The 21,788-nt window shown below is 39.7% G+C and overlaps 1 protein-coding gene across 3 annotated transcripts in view; it reads right to left on the bottom strand.

The window, feature by feature from the left end:
* The window catches only part of LOC126292215 (zinc finger matrin-type protein CG9776-like), a 231,839-nt gene that overhangs the window by 123,859 nt on the left and 86,192 nt on the right, over positions 1-21,788 (bottom strand). For all 3 annotated transcript variants that reach the window (XM_049986073.1, XM_049986072.1, XM_049986074.1), the window contains one exon: positions 5,796-5,916. In XM_049986073.1, the coding sequence (XP_049842030.1) occupies positions 5,796-5,916 (121 nt within the window). The remainder of the gene's footprint in view (positions 1-5,795; positions 5,917-21,788) is intronic.

The following is a 21,788-nucleotide window of genomic DNA, read 5'->3' as shown; positions in this document are numbered from 1 at the left end:
GTAGATTGATACTTACCATAAAGCAAACACGTTAAGCTGCAGACAAGCACAGTTAAAACACGCTTACATAAGCTTTCGGTCACAGCCTTCATCAACAAACCCCAAGCACACCTCATGCAGACACGACAGCCGGCTCCCCATCCGTACACTACTATCCCTTTGACTTCCCTGCCTCCTCCAGATTGCTGCTTGCATCCCCTGTGACAGCTGCATTCCGGCCCGAGATGCTGCACTTGGCTGTCACATGTGCGTGAGGTCTAATTGCTTGAGAGTATGAAGGATGTGTTTTTCGCTTTTGCTGATGAAAGCTGTGGCCGGAAGCCTTATGTAAGAGTCTGTTAACTGCGTGTATCTGCAACATAATGTGTCTGCTTTACAGTAAGTAGCAATCTATCTTTTCCTACAATGTTAAATGTCAGTTATTAGTTAAACTGCACAGGAGAAAATCGAATGTGAAATATCAGAGGTGAAAACAACTTTACAATCTTTCACACAATGATATATTAAGAGCATACACATTTGAAACAGCCCAAAAACAGAAGCAATGAATTTCTAAAATGAAAGAATAGGAATAAAGCTGCGGACATATACAACAGTGATGTTCGTCAGCTTCTAAACTCGCATATTTACAGCTAGGGAAGTATATTTTTTATGAATTTCTTTTTATAACAAAACAATTTTGGTTTTTGGTTCCCTGTAAAACAACGAGCAAAAAAGGGAAAGTTAACCAGTGTCCTTTTTAAAAAACAGACATTAAAAGAACAATCTTACAAGTAACTACCTCCATCAATTAAAGAGCATCATTCCCTCCTTCCTCATGCAACAAAAATCAGTGTCCTCGTCAAATTTCAATACAAACTTACTGCCTGTTTTAATGAATACTGTAGTTCAAACAAGGGAAGATCAGAAAAGGATGACTGTACACAGGGTACGCATATTAGCACACAATACACCAATTATTATGTGATTATGATTATATAGCAAAAACAGTATGTAGAAACAAGCAACTAGTACCAAAGTGAAAAAAGAAAGAAAGAAAATAAATGCCATATATTATCAGTTCCTATTAACACAAAAGTGGTAGAGTAAGTGTCATGTCAAAATCATTTCAGATACCTCTAATTAGTAAAGCATTTAGTATTTTTATAGCCATACTGTGCCCTCCACAATGGTTCACTGAAGCGAGAGACAAGCCAAAGTTATTTTTTGGACACTGTGTCAGTACAGCTAGCCAGTTTCCTGGCCTTGTAAGCACCCTTTGCATATAATCATTTTAATTTGAGGATAGGGAGGCAACATTTATCAAACTTTGGTCAAAGACTCTTAGAATCCTATTATCAGACGGATTGATTAAATTAACTTCGTTGATTATTCATCTCATACTGAAACTGGAAGAGTTAGAACACAGCTGTGGTACAAGGGATCCAGATGAAGATAAAGTATTTCATTTTTGTGTTAGTGCATCAAACTCAATACAAGTGGAATTCCAAATTACAATTAACACATTAAAAAGAAGTGTTGTCAGGTACATATTTAGAGCCCTATATTGAAATTCCTGTGCCACTGCGCTGTAGTATGCCACTAGAGGAAGCAAAACAAAATGGCGCAGCATACGGACATAGTGGGTGATTGGTTTTCTGCATTCGAAGAGAAACAGCACTGCAAAACTCTTCATTGAGTCGGTGGAGGTATATGGCAACAGTGCAATGTCATACAGTACGAGTAGTGCAGATGCTTCCAGTGTGCTCAAACAACTCCAAATAACAACTAAACGAGTGGGAGGCTGTATTTATATCTACATCTACATCTACATCTACACCTACATCTAAATCTACATCCACACTCCGCAAGCCACCTGACGGTGTGTGACGGAGGGTACCTTGAGTACCTCTATCTGTTCTCTCTTCTATTCCAGTCTCGTAGGAAGAAGGATTGTCGGTATGTCTATGTGTGGGCTCTAATCTCTCTGATTTTATCATCATGGTCTCTCCGCGAGATATACGTAGGAGGGAGCAATATACTGCTCGCCTCTTCGGTGAAGGTATGTTCTCGAAACTTCAATAAAAGCCCGTACCGAGCTACTGAGCGTCTCTCCTGCAGTCTTCCATTGGAGTTTATCATCTCCATAACGCTTTCGTGATTACTAAATGATCCTGTAACGAAGTGCGCTGCTCTCCGTTGGATCTTCTCTATCTCTTCTACCAACCCTATCTGGTACGGATCCCACTCTGCTGAGCAGTATTCAAGCACTGGGCGAACAAGTGTACTGTAACCTACTTCCTTTGTTTTTGGATTGCATTTCCTTAGGATTCGTCCAATGAATCTCTCAGTCTGGCATCTGCTTTACCGACAATCAACTGTATATGATCATTCCATTTTAAATCACTCCTAATGCGTACTCCCAGATAATTTATGGAATTAAGTGCTTCCAGTTGCTGACCTGCTATTTTGTAGCTAAATGATAAGGGGTCTATCTTTCTATGTATTCGCAGCACATTACACTTGTCTACATTGAGATTCAGTTGCCATTCCCTGCGCCAAACGTCAATTCGCTGCAGATCCTCCTGCATTTCAGTACAATTTTCCATTGTTACAACCTCTCGATACACCACAGCATCATCTGCAAAAAGCCTCAGTGAACTTCCGATGTCATCCACAAGGTCATTTATGTATATTGTGAATAGCAACGGTCCTACGACAATCCCCTGCGGCACACCTGAAATCACTCTTACTTCGGAAGACTTCTCTCCATTGAGAATGACATACTGCATTCCATCATCTAGGAACTCTTCAATCCAATCACACAATTGGTCTGATAGTCCACATGCTCTTACTTTGTTCATTAAACGACTGTGGGGAACTGTATCGAACACCCTGCAAAAGTCAAGAAACACGGCATCTACCTGTGAACCCGTGTCTATGGCCCTCCGAGTCTCGTGGACGAATGGTGCGAGCTGGGTTTCACACAACAGTCTTTCGAAACCCATGCTGATTACTACAGAGTAGATTTCTAGTCTCCAGAAAAGTCATTATATTAGAACATAATACATGTTCCAAAATTCTACAACTGATCGACGTTAGAGATATAGGTCTATAGCTCTGCACATCTGTTCGACGTCCCTTCATGAAAACGGGGATGACCTGTGCCCTATTCCAATCCTTTGGAATGCTTTGCTCTTCTAGAGACCTATGGTACACCGCTGCAAGAAGGGGGGCAAGTTCCTTCCTTCGCGTACTCTGTGTAAAATCGAACTGGTATCCCATCAGGTACAGCGGCCTTTCCTCTTTTGAGCAATTTTATTTGTTTCTCTGTCGTCTATTTCGATATCTACCATTTTGTCATCTGTGCGACAATATAGAGAAGGAACTACAGTGCAGTCTTCCTCTGCGAAACAGCTTTGGAAGAAGACTTTTAGTATTTCGGCCTTTAGTCTGTCATCCTCTGTTTCAGTACCATTTTGGTCACAGAGTGTCTGGACATTTTGTTTTGATCCACCTACCACTTTGACATAGGACCAAAATTTCTTAGGATTTTCTGCCAAGTCAGTACATAGAACTTTACTTTCGAATTCATTGAACGCTTCTCGCATAGCCCTCCTCACACTACATCTCGCTCCGCGTAATTTTTGTTTGTCTGCAAGGCTTTGGATATGTTTATGTTTGCTGTGAAGTTCCCTTTGCTTCCGCAGCAGTTTTCTAATTCGGTTGTTGTACCACAGTGGCTCTTTTCCATCTCTTACGATCCTGCTTGGCATATACTCATCTAACGTATATTGTACGATGGTTTTGAATTTTGTTCACTGATCCTCAACACTATCTGTACTTGAGACACAACTTTTGTGTTGAGCTGTCAGGTACTCTGAAATCTGCTTTTTGTCACTTTTGCTAAACAGAAAAATCTTCCTACCTTTCTTAATATTTCTATTTACGGCTGAAATCATTGATGCAGTAACCGCTTTATGATCGCTGATTCCCTGTTCTGCATGAACTGATTCAAATAGTTCGGGTCTGTTTGTCACCAGAAAGTCTAATATGTTATCGCCACGAGTCGGTTCTCTGTTTTACTGCTCAAGGTAGTTTTCAGATAAACCACTTTAAAAAATTTCACTGGATTCTTTGTCCCTGCCACCCGTTATGAACGTTTGCATCTCCCAGTCTATATCCGGCAAATTAAAATCTCCATCCAGAACTATAACATGGTGGGGAAATCTACTCGAAATATTTTCCAAGTTATTCTTCAGGTGCTCAGCCACAACAGCTGCTGAGCTAGGGAGCCTATAGAGACATCCAATTACCATGTCTGAGCCTGCTTTAACCGTGACCTTCACCCAAATTATTTCACATTTCAGATCTCCATCAATTTCCTTCGATCCTATTGCACTTTTTATCGCTATAAACACGCCTCCCCCTTCACTGCCCAGCCTGTCTCTGTGGTATACATTCCAATCTGAGTTTAGGATTTCATTACTGTTTACATCTGGTTTCAGCCAACTTTCTGTCCCTAGTACTATATGGGCATTCTGATCGTTTATTAATGAGAGCAGTTCTGGAGTCTTTCTATAGACGCTCCTGCAGTTTACTATTAGCACATTAATATTGTTATTACCTGTTGCATTTTGCCGACTTCTACCTTCTGGCTTCCATAAGCTGCCATCATTGTTGTGTGTATAAATCCTCTCCATAGTCACAAATACCATTGTCACTAGAAGCAGATTTTGAATAATCACTGTTTTCAAATCTATTTCTTCACCAACAACTCTTCAAGCAACTAGCATATTCTTTCACCTTCAGATTTATATGTATCATATATCGTGCATGTTACAGTGTTACACCGTAAAAAAATGCTCACTCACGAGGCCCACTGGTCTGTTTCAACATAGGCCTATACAGCTTCTGTCAGCTATTGCCAATGTGGGTGAACTAATGTCAGAAGAGCCAGTAAAGCAGAACCCCACTAAAGTGGCATTACAGGTCAGCTGTATGGCAATGGAAATATCCATCACTGTACATTACGATGCAAGAGTACAATCGTGGATATTATCCTTCATTGTACACTAATGCATTAACAGAGCTAACAAAAAGACTTTACACCCATCCATTTTGTAAACGAACTATATGGTCTGCAAGCTAGATACTATCTGCAATCACATGCACCACACATACCATATGCACAAGCTGCATAGTTTCTAAGCATTCAGCAGCTTGGTGAACTTGGCATAATCAACACCAATGTTTGAATGCCAGGTCTGTGTAATGAGATCTTAAGCTTGTACAAGGCAATGCATGATAGAAGCATACCACTGGAATCTTCTCATGAGATTACTGGAGGCTGTCATGATTAAGTGTTTCAGAAAGATGTCTGAGAGGATGCTTTAGTTCCACAATAATGCCCTGGCTCGTGACACTTTACAAAACATCCCTCTTTCCTCCTATAAAGGTTCACTGCATGCAGGCACTTCCAGAGTGTTGATAAGTAATTTTTGAGGTAGAAAATTTTGTGAATAGCCGAAATGCAGATTTCCATGTCAAGGATCCCACAGAGGCCTCTGTCATTCGGGAAAAATGTGTCACCTCAAAGAGTAAATACGTGGAGAATTCTTCAAAGTGGATTACAAGTCATGTTATTAATTTATGAAAGTGTACAACACACTTAGAAGATATAGTATTTAGTACACAAGGGTCCTCAAATCTCAGCCACTGACTATAAAAAGTGACATTTATGAAGCTGTTGATAAGCTGTCAGTTGTGAACTAGAATATGGTGCATTTTCTCTAGTGGCGGTGTCACAAACTCACCTGCTGTCGATGTACCGCCGTCTCCACCAGAACCTGCTGCTGGGGGCGCTTCAGAATACATGGTAGACAAGGAACTGTTCTGCCAAGACTGTCCTGCTGCTTGCCCAGATGTGCTGTACTCCTGCACATGTGGAAAGGGCTTGTAAAAATTTAGTAACTCAGTGAAAGGAATATGGTACGGTACACACTGGTTCCCACATATGAAAGAAGGAATAACCAGAAGAATGGTAAAAATGACAGAATACATTAATCAACTGAGACACAAACAGAATACAATGTAACTATAGTTACTATAAAAACAACAAAAGAAACATTTTTTGGAAGTTATCGCTTTATTGTTTATCAAAATATTTGCCTTTCAAATTTTTACCATTTTGCATGTGTTTAGAGCAATTGTGAAAAGTCTTTTTCCACTCTAATATTGGTACCTTAAAAACCCGAGTTTCACAGGACTTAACAGCATCTCAAGGGGATCCTTTTTTACGTAAGGCAACAAGAAGTAGTAGTCAACAAATGATAAACAGATGAATATGGGCAATGAGAAATTAATTAAATGTTTTTCTCAGTCAAGTAATCAATATGATCAATAGCTGTTCTTGAAGTGGTTTTTAGGCACTCTCCAGACATGAACACCTGAAAAAGTAAATACTGGGCTGGTAACCATGTCCCAGCTCCGATACACATTTCGCAAACACCTGAACACAAGCTTTACATCAGATAAATACAGACTAGGTACACAGATTTCGTGTCTGGAGGGGGAGATGGGGTGTGGAGGGTGGCATGGAGAGCGGGATAAGGAAGGGGAGTGGTGGGTAAGGAACATTGCCACAACATGTGTAACAGGCCAACCACAAAGAGCAGGACGAAACAGGCGAGGAGCAGGATGAAGAAGATTTGTGACAGCTACTGTTATCACACTGAAGAATCTATTTTTTCTCTCATTTCTCCCTATTTTATCGTCAAATTGTGATGCACAAATTGTTGCACACAATTCAGCATTACATGTTCTTTAATTTTCTAAAGAGGCTGTTGTGACGTGTGCATTGTAGGCTAATGAATGAGTGATCGTTTTCTTGGGAGTTGTTGTGATACACGTTGCTTCGTGCAATAAGATGTCAAATGTATAGGTCCAGATTTTTAACTAGGTTGTAATGTTTATCTGAACGAGGTGAGATTTAATGAAGTACAGCACGCATCTTCAAAATGGGATGGTGAGTGCAGAAACTTCATGACAGAAAATACCTGGGGGTAAGACATTCCGTGGATAACCGGCCTACCTTGGAAATACAATAATGGATGTTAGTCAATCAAATGTTAAAATGATATTTGTCATTCATTCTAATTCAGTACATGGAACCCAGAAAGTTGATGTAATCTGATTACTCTATGTTTTGTTAAGACAATACACAATTTTCCAGAAAGAGTTTTGACTCCGCAGTGAAGTGTGTACTGACTTGAAACTTCCTAGCAAATTAAAATTGTGTGCCTTACTGGGACTCGAAGAAGGGACATTTCCCTTTCACAGGCATATGAAATGGAATGATCACGTAGGTTCAATCGTGGGTAAAGCAGGTGGTACACTTCAGTTTATTGGTAGAATACTGGGGAAGTGGGATCAATATACAAAGGAGATTGCTTACAAATCACTCGAGCAACCTGTTCTAAAATACTTCTCAAGTGTGTGGGACCCATACCAGATAGGACTAACAGGAGATACTGAACGTATACAGAGAACGGCAGCACGAATGGTCATAGGTTTGCCTAACCCATGGCATAGTGTCGCAGAGATACTGGAGGAAATGGAACTGGAAGACTCTTAATGATAGATGTAAACTGTTCCAAGGAAGCCTATTATCAAAGTTTTAAAAACTGGCTTCAAATGATTACTCTAAGAATATACTACAGGCCACTACGTATCACTTACATAGGGATCATGACGATAAGATTAGAATAATTACTGCATGCACAGAGGCATTCAAACAATCGTTCTTCCCATGCTCCATACATGAATGGAACAGGAAGAACCCATAATAATGGTACAATGCGACATACCCTCTGCCATGCACCTCACAGTGGTTCACAGGATATAGGTGTAGATGTAGAGTGCATGCTGAGTCCTATCATTAGTTGTGCCTGGAGAGATCAGTTAGTAGATCACTTGCTAGCCAAATGCAACGGTCCCAGGTTAGAGTCAGAATATGGCTCACAGTATTAATGTGCCAGGAACATATTAACCCCACTGGAATTTCACTAACTATTTTCCAGAAATGTGATGTAACAATTCTAAATTGAAACGAAATAACAGGTGGAGCATAACTTCTGACACTGAACGTAACAGCAACACCAAATGTTGGGAAGGGGTAGAAGGTACTGTATTAAGACTCTTCCGAGATTTCCAAGTGGTTTATTGTTTTCAACTACAGTGCCACATTCCCCTCAGCCTGCGTCACCGAGTCCCGCAATGCTGAGGACGCCACTTCACTGTCTTCGAAACAGCTTGGCGTGGAATGGCTGCCACAGCAACACATGCACACACTGCTGTGTGTCGGTCTTGTACGGCCACATTGTCACAATGCGCCAACAGTCGATTCCGCTGTCTTCACCCCTGCCGCCTCAGCACAGCTCATCGAGAGCCGCAGATGGCCCACTGCACGCTTCTTCCCGTCATGGTTCAGATAGCGGGCAACAAGAGCACGTGATCCGAAGCCCAAATCTGCGGCCCATGCTTCGGATGTCCCTGGTGTGTGTTGGGAGCCAACAAGTCTGTCTGCGGTAGCGAGCCGTGGAGTGGTCTGTCATTGGCTGGCTATGGACCCCGCGTCGGCCTCAGAGGGTCGAACTAGCGACCTGCTGTGCACTGGAACGCTGGCGTCCCATCTACTGCCGCGTGTAGCCGGTGGTGTGAAATACCCCGCCATCAAGGAGAGCTGTCATACTTGAATGCCTTGTTAAAAAACTGGCACCTATTTATACACTGCTATGTGCCTCTGTTTTGCTAACGCACCACTCCGAGTCACGTACTCACAATACCTAGGTTGTGCCAGTGGGACCCTTCTACCTGTAATTTGCGCCATACAAACCACTGCATTTACTCTTTCTAGTGGTTCGACAGCCCTGTGGCCTCCATTCTACTTCACAACCACTGGTCAGCGTAACTTACTGTCAACAGGCTGTAACTTGTGCGCTCAGAAATGTTGCACCGAATCTAACTTTCCTATCTTAAACTGTGGTGCCGCTACAATAAGTTCAAGGAGCTTATAAAGACATAGTGGCCATGAAGAATGATAAAGAATGTGTAAATTAACATAGCAGTTCTGAGTGCTTTGCGAACAAACTCCTTCTGTCTGTTTTAGTGCCCCTTGGAACATCCAAACAGCTGGTTTGCTGCTCAGTTTCACACTCGTATGAATATGTCAGAGTTTCATCTTCTTTTATAGCATGTATGCTCTCACTTTCTTTGCACATCTCTGTCTGCGACCAGACATTCAGAGAACTGTATGTAGTGACAAAATATTTATGAAGGTGAACGCTGGCTGATCAAGGTACATGCAGCAACATCTCATTTCAGCAGGTTGTTTATGATGTGTCAGTCAATGAACTCTATCTCAACAGCAGTGCTGGGTGACTTCTGTACCTCAGGGTCTAACCTGTTTGGCTAGACCATGCATGACAATCCGCAATGAATCCTGCACCATATTTCTACTCTCTCCCAAAAACTGATAGTCATTTTCAATACTTATACTTCATTTGATAGCAATATGGCAGCAAAGAGTGAGTCTGTTTGTAATGAGTGTGCTTTGTTCAGTGGGAGGGAACGGAAGGGCAATTTCTGATTTAATTTCAGTGGTGCAATGTTGTGGCACATAAGAGAAGTGTTGTGCCAGCTAAAGGTTGATCAAATAAGGAAATATTTCAGGGAGCCAGCTGACAGGTGGAAACAGTGAGGAGGCAGACTTGAATGTTCAGAGTTAATTTGTGACACACCACATAGTGGAGATGTTGAGTCGCAGGCAGGCACAACAAAATACTGCTAAACAAGTAGTCTTTTGGCCAAAAGCCCATCTTCTGAATTAGACAACATACACACACATGTTCACACAAATGCAACTCTCACACACACGACCAATCTGGCTGCCAAAATCATCTGGCCAAATGGCTCCAGCAGTCATGTGTGAGTTGCGTTTGTGTGAATGTGTGTGTGTATATGTTGTCTAATTCAGAAGGTGGCCTGGCCGCAAGACTACTCATTTATTAGTTTTTTTATTGTATATGCCTGTGACTCAACATCTCCACTACATGGTGAGCAGCCATCTACTCTTTTTATAAAGTCATTATTCCATGCTGGATTTTCCAAAGTAAGTTGTCTTAGATACTGAATCTGGGTAAGTACGAGTAAGACTCATGCACTGAGGGATCTGTACAAACTTAATTATGAATATAGATATTTCATCCATCCTGGGAATTGGGAATTTGGTGATTTTTGCCTCTTTTGATCTCAACACTTGCAAGATATCGAAATATGTGACATTATGGTCATATCTTTTGACTGCACTAAGATAGAAGCTTAAATTTTTTTACACCGCCAAAGGACCACGTACTTCAGTGTGCGACATTGATTTACAAGCTTAATTTTTTTACATTGCCAAGGGACCGTAAGTGACATAAATTTCAACTTTATATGTCTGTGTTCCTCAGAAAAAGGGGTTATAGCAGGCAGACAATCAGGCTGCTGAATAACAAATGAAATGAAGAAAGAGTGACGAAAAAAATTTTTTTCATGTGTGGTATGCTGTAATTACAAATCATCACTTTTCGGATTCTTTCATTTACTTGTACTGTGGAAGCTTGGTTCCAGCCAAAGTTCTTGATTTTACGTCAACGGGAAGTGCCCTACATGTTTTGATGAATGAGTTTGTGAGTATCAAAATATGTGACACAAATGTGTATATCTTTTGATGCACTGATGTAGAAGCTTAAATTTTTTACACTTCTAAGGAACCATAGACCTTAGTACATGACACAAATTTCAACTCGACACATCTATCCAGACCCAGGCCTGAGTAACCAGAGATAGCAGTTGTGAGTATGACGTGCTAGCTTGCATGACTGTGTGTGTTTCTCTTTCCGATGGAGGCTTTGGCCAAAAGCTTAATGCGTAACAGTCTTTTTGTTGTGCCTATCTGTAAATGTGTCATCTTTATGGTGAGTAGATATGCAAACCATGTATTTGTACAAAAGGACAAGATACAAAACAAGATGTTGGAAGCCAGTCCCGGCAGATAAATGGATCACCCAAAAGCTGAATTTCTTTGTATTGAGGCAGGCAGAATGGTGCACAACGTGATGTCGGGCATGTGGTAGCTGTGTTAGATGGCATACGCGTCAGGTCGCAGCACATACATCTTAACAATTGATGACAGAGTAAGTATCATGAAGTGAGCACGAGCACTGTATGAATTGCTTGCAGCGAAAATAGTGATTACACTCTTGCTATGCAACACTGTGAACTAACTCATCACAACAGTACAAAACCTGTGACACACTAAGAATCTCAGTGAAAACTGCACGAAGCTGGCTGCAACGCCTAGTTCAACAAGTATTGCATTATGCATCTGTCGTGGGCTATCCAAATGAGTTAATACATCTCTTGATTGAACACTGACTGCATTTTTGAATGATTGCAAATACTACTACAGCTCTGCCTGTGACTATTTCAACTCATTATCTACTTCAGACTAGTGCTTAGCAAGTCAACACCAACTGCATAAGTTTATTCTGTCAATATTTTTTAACTGATTTAAAATCTGATATACTGCCAGTATCTATAAAATAGTTCCATCTAGGGGGGAAAAAACAAGGAAAAAAGAAAAGAAAAAAAAAAACCACCTCACTTCATTGCTCCAAAAGTCTCCACAGTAAAAAGAAGTACTTCAACTGCTACAATTCCAAACAACCTGACCGTTGGCATACTTTATAATTGTTTCCTAGCTTAGGAGTTGGATTTTTCTCTGTATGGATGTTTATGGTTCCAGCTTTACCATGTCTAGAGACTGTCGTTCAGCATTTCTACTGTTGGCACTGCTAATCATACAATGAATTCAAGCAGTTTGGAGTACTTGGTGACAGTTTACTAGCAAAATTTACAATCTGTAATTTGTTTTGACAGCTAAACAATTACTTATGTGTAGCAACAACAACACTATCAGATGTGTGTATTAGTTTCATTTAATTTAACTGGTTTTGGTGATACAATCCACCACATCTTCAGGCCCCTCTAAGAGACAGGGTGATCATGTTACCAATGGGGATAGTCATGCGCAAAATTTATTGCTGAGTTGATGTGCTGCAACCAAACACACTACACACAAGTTCTGAGGATTCTGACGGTTTCTATTTCTTTTACTAGAAGTATGACGAAGATTTCCACTGGAAACATGATCACCTTGAGTTGTAAAAGAAGCCAAAGATGGTGGACTGTATCATCGGAACCGATTGTAATTAAATAAAACTAATACACTCAGCTGATGGCACCACTGTTATTACACTTAAATGTAACAGATGCTGTCTCATTATTCATTATAAGTTCGATGTCCACACAACGATGTTCCTAACGAGCACATGGGGTGTGTGTTATGCAGGACACATATTGTGGATGCAAGGCAATTGTCACTCTGTAAGAAGTGACAGTCTGCGAAAAACGCAGGAAGATTGGATAGGTTTATGAGGAATGACCGAAACACTGACTGCCTTGTGGCAGCTGAAACAGTCAGTGTTAATATCCTAAATGGTGTCATACATAAACACTATTATCAACGAGCTTCTGAACCAAAATCGATTACATGATCAATAGTGATTGTACCGTTTGGCACTCTCCATATGGCCTGTAACTACAAACAAGATCTCAAGGGATAGTCAGAATCTCAGTTGAATAATATTAAAAGTAATCGCATTTGAAATTCAATGAGCCATAAAAGAGCAGCTGGGACCAATTGTTACAATGTTATAAATAAAGGAGTGTGCTATCTTTATAAAGGTGCTATCGCCTGAAACAAACCCACAATTGCACCCCAGTTACGCTGTGTGAATACCTTTTATCATCTGCTATAAATAAATCGTGTAGTGGTAGATCCAAGCATGTTAATCAACCACCTCTCCCTGTCTTGCGATTTTCTCTTTCATGTAGTTATTGGCAACTTAGGCCTAACATTGAGAAACCAGGCTCTGCCTGCCACAAATCTTGATAAGGAGTGACTGATAAAGAATGAACACCTAACCCACACCAACCAATGGTTTGGAATGTGGAAGTGGATCCTGTGTCCCAACAATAGATAAATCAAAACAATTCTTTCTGTTCCTCAGTTTAGAGGCAACATTGCCAGTCCTGTATGTTAAGGACACGTGAAATAACAGACAATGCTGGTCCTCAAGCTATATGGTGGCAGCCCCATCACTGGACTTACTTCCAACTGGCCAGCAACTTAACAGAAGGACACGACTTCACACTTTCAAGTCTGAACTCATAAATAGTTGGGCTGATCACCACATCGACAGTTCAGGTACAAGAAAGAAGAATGAGTGGAAAAAGCAGAATGTTATAAATATTGCATCATGCAATGTACAAGGCGTAGCACTTAAAGAAGACCAGCTAGATGAAATATGGGCAAAACAAGGAATTTCAATGGCAGCAATTTCAAAAATCAAAAAGAATTTAGGAGGTTCGGATGAGACTCAAAATTACTTATAGGTTTACAGCGAAGTTAATCAGAAAACAAAGAACCAAATGTGGCTTCAGGTCAGCAATTAACAGCTAGACTTCCTGGACAAAATGATCAGTAAATTGCAAGTGAAAGTATCACAAGGCTACACGACAGTGACTAGTGTCTATGCTCCAATCGCAGGAAAAAGAAGAAAGTGAGAAGTTCTATTCTTATTTACAGAATATCATTAGCAAAATCAATAAGTCCTACTTGATCATAGTAATGGGGGACATGAATGCTTATGTATGTGACACCAAAACTAAGCATAATATAGAACCTACAGGGAAGAAATATGCAGCAGTAATGGTTACAGATTAATTGATTTTGCTGCATATAACCAATTCAGAACTATGAACACAATGTTCAAACATAAAGCAAGTCATAAATTCCCTCTGGAAGCCAAGAACCTCTGGCCAGAATTATATTCTTTGTAATAATGAAGTGGCTGATATGGTATCAGCTACAAGTGTGTTCTGAGGTCATGAAATTGAATCTGATCACAACTTTCTGGTAAGCTCCATACTTATAAGACCAATACAGGATAAAAAGAGGTACAAAAACTACCAACGAATAAAGAACTTGCCTTCCACTTACGCATTCTGAGAAACCCCAGTATACTTTGGTTATACCAAAAACAACTTTATGAGCTAGTGAAAATCTTGTCTATAAAAGAGAGGTCCAGGGAAGAATGGGAAACTCTCCAACACAGTCTAAGAAAAGCTGTCACACTTCCTTCCAGCACTAGTTTCAATTGTCATCCCTATCTTCAAAAAAACAGACCTGAAAAATTTTGTTTAATTACAGAGGACTAAGCTTACTGAACTCTGCATAGAGATTTTTGTCAACATCGTCAAAAATAAACTGTACAGACACTATGAACAACCCACCATGGGTTAAGAGAAAAATGGATTTTGAAAAGGAATTATTGCTGTGATGGCTTTTTTCACTGAAATTGTTAACAGAAAACACAGAGAATTTAATCAAGAATCACACACTGCCTTCTATGACATTAAAAAAAAATCATAAAAGCAACAGAAACAAATCATTACAGATCCTTGTAGATGTTCACATGCCCCAACAACTAATTGACAATATACACAACATTTGAAGAATGCAAATTTAATCTGTATCAACAAAGAGGACAAATTATAAGAGGTGGTCAGAATACAAACAGATTTTCAATAAGGATGTGGCTTTTTGCCACTCTAGTTTAATAATTACACAAATAAAACCATCCACAATTAGAGAGAAACCCCACATGGCTTCATCAAATCAACAGACACATGAAGCCAGATGTTTACATTTTTGCAGCTGATTGTGCTCTTGGAGCATCTTTGGAGGTTAACCTGGCGCATTCTGTACAAAATTTACACATTCTACCTGATAAATACAGCATAGATAACAACATCAAATAACAAAAGTGATGGTCTTATGCAGAAAATACCCAGTACAAAGTGAGTTCTGTTTAAAAAATAATTCTAGAAAGAGTGAACACATTCACACATTCAACCAATACACTACCATTTCTAGAAGAAACAGACCTAGCTGAAAAAGCCACCAGATATACAAAAACAATGGGAGCCATTAATAATGTAATGAAACCTTCCCTAGTATAAAAGCACAACAGAATATGACCTCGGCAAGACCTCTGCTTTGCTGTGCTGTGCTGTGCTGTGGAAGCAAAGCCTGGAAAATTAAGATGAAAGGCGCAAAAAGACTAACAGCCAGTGAAATTAAATTCGAGAGATAAACAGCTGGTTTCAACCAATGAGATCACAAAAGGAATGAAGAGTGTGTCAGAAGAACTTAAAATGGACTCTATCAATGAAAATAATCAATTTTTGACAATAATTACATTAAAATGGAATAGATCACACATTATATTCAGGACAACCAAAATAGTAGGAGAAGACAACTACACTGAAAGAGCTCAAAAAGAACCCCAAAATCCATGCTACACTACCACCCCAACAGTGTAAAATTGCTAGGTCAACAAATAAAAAGAATTTCTCAGTGAGAACAGCTTAAGAAGCCTGACTTGAAAGGAGGAATAGGAAGAGTAGGAAGCAGCAGACAATGATGGTTATCACTAACTTCTTTTCATTCCAGCCTGTGATCACAAAAATTGTCATCAGATGATTGATATGGGTCCATAGTGACCAGTTTCGCATCTGTTTAAAACATATCCCAATATAATAAAGCAAATGTGGCATTGTTAAGAGACATAAACAAAATTAATTAGATATTGTTGAACAGAATTAACATGCCAATTAGGCCACAGTGTCGGCAGAAGCAGAATCACACTCTGAATGAATCCATTCAAATTATGACTATTGTGGCCTACTTCATGCTTACTATTTGTTACGTTCAAAAATGTCTTACTAGTTTTGTTTATATCTCTGAACGGTGCCATTCCGTATGTATTACATTAAGGGGTGTCCTGAACGGGGCTAAAGCAGGAACTTATGGACTGAAATCAATAGCGTGACAACAATTTTTTTGATTATTGATTGAAATTAAACAAACAAATTCTATTTTGACCACTGCTACCATACTGCTGGCATGTGATGGTGCACAGAAAGTATACAAGCACTACTAGCGTTATTTTTTCCCTTCTTACGTTGGTACACATCATGTCAGTATGCCATGTAAAACTGAAAGTCATTCCAGGCAGTAGCTGACAGTAGGCAGCCGTCTGAAGCAGGTGCGGTGCCTGTGGTGTTATTTTATTTTATTTATTTATTTATTTATTTATTTATTTATTTTTTTTTTTTTTTGAGTGAGGGAGGGGGGGGGGGGGGGGGGGGAAGGTCAAGTACCATGTAGAGATTAAATTCTTCATAAAACAAGGTTTACCACCAACCAAAAATCATTTGTGGCTAGTAAATATATATAGCGGCTCTTCATCTTGAATTTTCACCATGAAGAAATGGGTAGCCAAGTTTAAAAATGACCGCGAAAGCATCCAAGATGATTCACTCAAAGGACTTCCTAAAAGTGCAAGCACACCATAAATCATAGACAAAGTGGAAGATGTAATTCTGGAAGACTGGCATGTAAAGGTGCGCGAAATTGCTAATGCACTAGGAGATGAATGTGAGAAAGCTTTGCCCAAGATGGGTTCTGCGAGCACCCACTGCATATCACAAATGCATCTCCAAGACACTTTCTGAAAACTGTTTATGCATTGATACAAGATAGTTGATGAAACACAGATTCACCACTACACAGCCAAATCCAAGCAGCATCGTATACAATTGATTGAAGCCAGTCCTTCAGCTCCTAAGAGGGTGAGGACAGTGCCGACGAAAGCTCATAGTGTCGATGTGTTTGGTTGCATGAGGAATGTTGTTGACTGACGATCTTGAAAAAGGTAAAACTGGAGAATACTACTCTCATCGAGTTCTAATGAAACTGGACACAAGAAGCATTCATGGAAGCAGACCCGATTTTTAAAATCATTTTCCACTAGGACAATGGACCTGCTCAACAAAAGTGTCTTGGCAGTTGGGAAATTGGGGGATTTGCACTTCACTCTATTCCTTCAGATTTGGCTCCCTCAGACTTTCATCTGTTCTCAAAACTGGAGAAATTCCTCGCTGGTGAGCACTGTTCATCCAATAGAGAAGCCATTGTGGCTGTAGGTGAGTACTCTGCAGCACTTACATAGGAACACTACAGAATGGGGATAATTGCAGTCTAACACTGCTAGATGAAATGTACTGATATTAGGTGAGATTATGTTGAATAATAAATCTTTTTTGAAAGCATAAATTGTTTTCACTACAGTGTGAGAACGACTGCCCTCATAGAAGCAGAGCATAGAGCAATCAGAAATAATTCTAGTGACAACATGGAGCTACAAATGGAGAAGCATACTGACAATTGATTTTGAGAAGGGGCAGATTGTTATGGCACCTCATCACACAACGTGGAGGTCAGATGCCTGCTTGCTCTATAAACGAGGCCGATCTGTTGACAGAGTACAATGCCGGGGCAGGTACAAGTGGTTTGGAACACACTGTTCAGTGGACAAGTCTAATATGATACTCTAAAGCAGGTGACCCGTACACATTCCCACGTTGAAGCAATAACATTCTCGATTACAATTAAAGTGACCTTGGGATGACTGAGATTGGACTGAGTATCAATGTAAATGTGTCATCTGATTGAATAAATCACATTTACTGTGACACCAGTTGAAGGTTGTGTCCAGATATGCCATCACTGAGGCAAACGGTTGCCCCAAGCTTTTCGCCACTACAGAAGCACGCTCTGCGTTCCGTGTTGACGGGTGCTTTTAGTTATGGCAGTATGGCTCACCAAATGCTGGTGTCTGTGCTCAGTTATGGCATTCTGACCAATATGATATACTTATCAACCAATTTTTCAAAAATTGTTTGCTGAAAAAAATTTGACTTTTGCACATATTCCAGTCTGATATCTTCTCTCGATAAAGAACAGAATAGTAAAACACTGTGAGCAATGTCGAAGCATTTACAAAGATAGACAAGCATGGCGGAAACTTTGCGTATGATTGAACTTAGCTCATACATTGCAATGAATGGAACATAAATAAGATATTGAAATTTAATTTCATTCCTGAGTTATTGAGTTCTGTATCCGAAAGATGGTTACGTGTGGTCTGCCCAGTTTCGTTCATGCAGACTTCCCAGAACTTGCCCAACAGTTTTCTTAAACTGTTGGGAAAAATTTGTTTTTGCGCATCTTACATGCTGATTTCTTTCTGTGATATGCCATAATTACTACACTGCATGAAATTAAATAACACACTGTGCAAAATTTTAAAGATTTTTGCAGAGGTAGAAACACGCAACACACTGCGTAAAGTTTGTGTGTCATTGATTTTAGCTCATATACTGCAGTGAATGAAATGTAGATATGATTTCAAAACTATTTAAAATTGAGAGCAAAAAGATAATTCATTTTGTTCTGAAGTTATTGGGTTTTATATCCAACGGAGGGTCACATGCAATGTACACATTCATGTCCTTGTGCATTGCAAATTATGTGATCAAAGCAATCATAACTTCTCAAACAATTCAAGATATCAAAATGAGGTGTTTCATAAATGATAGCACACAATGAGGCACGTATGTTGTATGATAAATACTCACACCTTCTTTATTCACAATGATATGGAAGTAACTCGTCCACAGAAGTGAGAGGTCAGCAGCTAAGGACACATACAGACATCCATAGCACTGTAGGAAAACCCAAGCCGCACATGTACAGTAAAACCTTATTCATATGTTTTTCACTTATATGTTCTTTTTCGTGTTATGGTGAAATATTCTCAGTGTGCACAGGTTATGATGCAGTGTTTCGGAGTGGGTTGCCGGGAAGTGGATTGGTACTGTCAATATTACACTATAATAAAATTTGATAGTGTAATAAGGAACTTTGTCAAAGGTGGGCATTGGTCAAATTTTATTTTATCAAATCTAGTGCCTCGCCTTAGGTTTGATGAAAGGAACGGTTCATCTTATGTTAACTGCAAGGAGAAATAAAGCGCTTGGAGCACTAGAGTGCTGCAGCTGTCCAGTACACAATGTTTATCAACATGACTCGCAAATTTACATGATGCGTTGCATATATAATGAAGTCGATAGAAATATTCAAGGCAGATGAAATGCTGTGTGGCTTATGACATTTCGAATACAAAAACAGAATAAAAAGTGAGAGCTATAAAAAAAATTGTGGATGCTATTAGCCATGAAGCATAGCCAGGATGTACCCCCAAGAATATCAAGTTTCATGTTTCATGACTGCAGTAAGTATTAAATTTAATTGCCTTCACATATTCCTCCTTCAGTGTGTTATAAATATCTTCAAACGTTTCTGGTATTATTTTCATCAATGTGCACTGCAGCATTAGAGCACTATACCGGTACTGTAAACTATAGTAGCTAGAAATCGCAGTGTCTTTAGTAGATGTAGCATTTCTGAGGAGAGTGTTTAGCTTCATAATATGAGGATCCACATTCTTGAGCACATATTGAAGTGTATTCTCGTCCATTCCCAAAGAAATTTTCATGCAAATTTACGTCCTTGACTTGCAGCTCCCGTAGAAAATTTTGTTGTAATCTTTCGCATCTCGCCGTGAAGTCCACGGCTTCACCAAAGTATGTTTCCTTTTCTTATGCTTCTCTTGCAAAAGCAATGACGATGCAATTGCAGTGCACGGAACTGTAGACAAGGTATGATTTTAGTTACGGCATCGGTGGTGTAGTATGTTAATGTTTGCAACAACCATTCATTGCTGGGAATTCATTTCACCTCAAAGTAAATAATTAAATCTGTTCTTGCCCTATGGTTAACAAATTCTTGTATGTATCCTTGTCCACTCAGTCAATTAGTTATACTCATAAAATGAACATTTCCTAACAAAACATTTGCTTTATATGAAGATGGTGCTGCCAACATCAGTACACTACACTGCCAATGCCATAAGTAAAATTGAACTGCAGAGAATAGTATTAAGTCGTCGTCGCCCATTATGAAGGAACTTTCACAACATATTTGATGACAGTGCAAAACACCCTTTTGATAGTGTAATACCAGCCTAAGCTCCATCTCTTAACATGGCACCGGCGTCGCCAACTAGAAAATCACTGTTGCAAGCATTCGAATCCAACTAACACTTAATTGTTAATGTGATGGATTTGAGATTGTTTTATAGATTGACAGATAAGCAACAACAGTATAAACTGCAATAATAGAGTTGTCACAAAAACTAGATGTTACACAGAGACTGCACAGTATTGGAAAGTACAGTGTAACACATGAAGTTTACTATTACGGCAGTGGTGATAGCCATAGGGAAGGTCGGTAGTATGTGTAGCACTCATTTGTTTTCCCGAAATTACAGGACTTCTGCCGAACTAGGGCACAACTTGTCAAGAATTGTTGCATGTCACTCGGAAATCCCGAAACACAACATACCTCATACTATATATATGCTATTGTACCGTTCAACTGGATTTCTAATTATTCTGAGAACTGGTAGCATGAGTGGAAGAAAAAAGAAAAGCATTACTATTGCTGAAAAGCTACAAATTTTGAGAGTTGTGAAGGCAACTAATCGAAAGCGAGTGGATATTGCAAAGGAATTAGGAATTTCTGCATCTCCTTTAAATTCTATAGTAGCAAAGGCAAAGGAAATTGAAGATAGTGCATGTGTGTTCAGAAGTTCTACTAGTAAGCTGACACTCATTCAGGGCGGGAAATATGAAGACATGGAAGATTGATTGTTGCAGTGGTTCACGCAGCATAGAACAGAAGGCATTCCTATTAGCGGCTCAATGCTTTGTGAAAAAGCAAATGAATTTGCAATTCGACTCGGTGTGGAAAATTTCAGTGGTTCATAAAGTTGGCTCCACAAATTTAAGGTATGACACGGCATCAGCTTTCATAATGTATGTGGCAAAAGCAAAAGTGTCGATCCCAAGACAGTACGAGACTAGAAGGAAACCAGTTTGAAAGAACTGACATCCCAATATGCTCCTAAACACATTTTCAATGTGGATGAGACAGGCTTGTTTTACAATGTAATGCCTGACAGCACAATGGCATTCAAAAGTGAGAACTGCCACAGAGCAAAACAAAGTAAACAATGTGCAACAGTGCTGTTATTTGCTAACAGTCAGTCATGGGAATGAGAAGCTTCCCCACTTACAGTTGAGAAATTTGCCAAGTCCCGTCGTTTTATTTCCCATAAAATAGGACAAAAGTTGGCTTTGAAGCATCGATGCAAAAACGGGTGCAGCAGGATGGAAGATTTTATTGTTCGTAGACAGGTGAGCAGCACATCCTCCCCTTACTTCCTATTTGAGAAATGTGACCACGGAATTCTTTCCAGTGAATTGCACATGTGAGCTCCAGCCACTTGACCTTGGAGTAATGCGTAATTTCATGTTGCATTATCACAAAATGCTCTCGTGCGGCATGCCGTCAGGTGTGTAAACATCGAAAAAAAGGAAGAAATGAAAATAAACATTTTACAGATAAGATTTTTACTTGCCATTTATTTCATGTTGTGCTACCGGAGCCAAAGAACACTTTGAGAAATTATTAATGCATTTTTTTCTCCTGATAGGCAATGCACTACATTGCAGCTTCACAGCACACGAGTTTCAGACGACACCTTTCAGAACGGTTTCCGAAAAGCCAGATTTGGGAATGAAGTCCACGATCATGATGGAAATGATCATAC

Source organism: Schistocerca gregaria, chromosome 9, assembly GCF_023897955.1.
Source record: "Schistocerca gregaria isolate iqSchGreg1 chromosome 9, iqSchGreg1.2, whole genome shotgun sequence".
In the NCBI taxonomy this organism is placed as follows: domain Eukaryota; kingdom Metazoa; phylum Arthropoda; class Insecta; order Orthoptera; family Acrididae; genus Schistocerca; species Schistocerca gregaria.
This window is presented reverse-complemented; position numbering and strand designations above follow the sequence as displayed.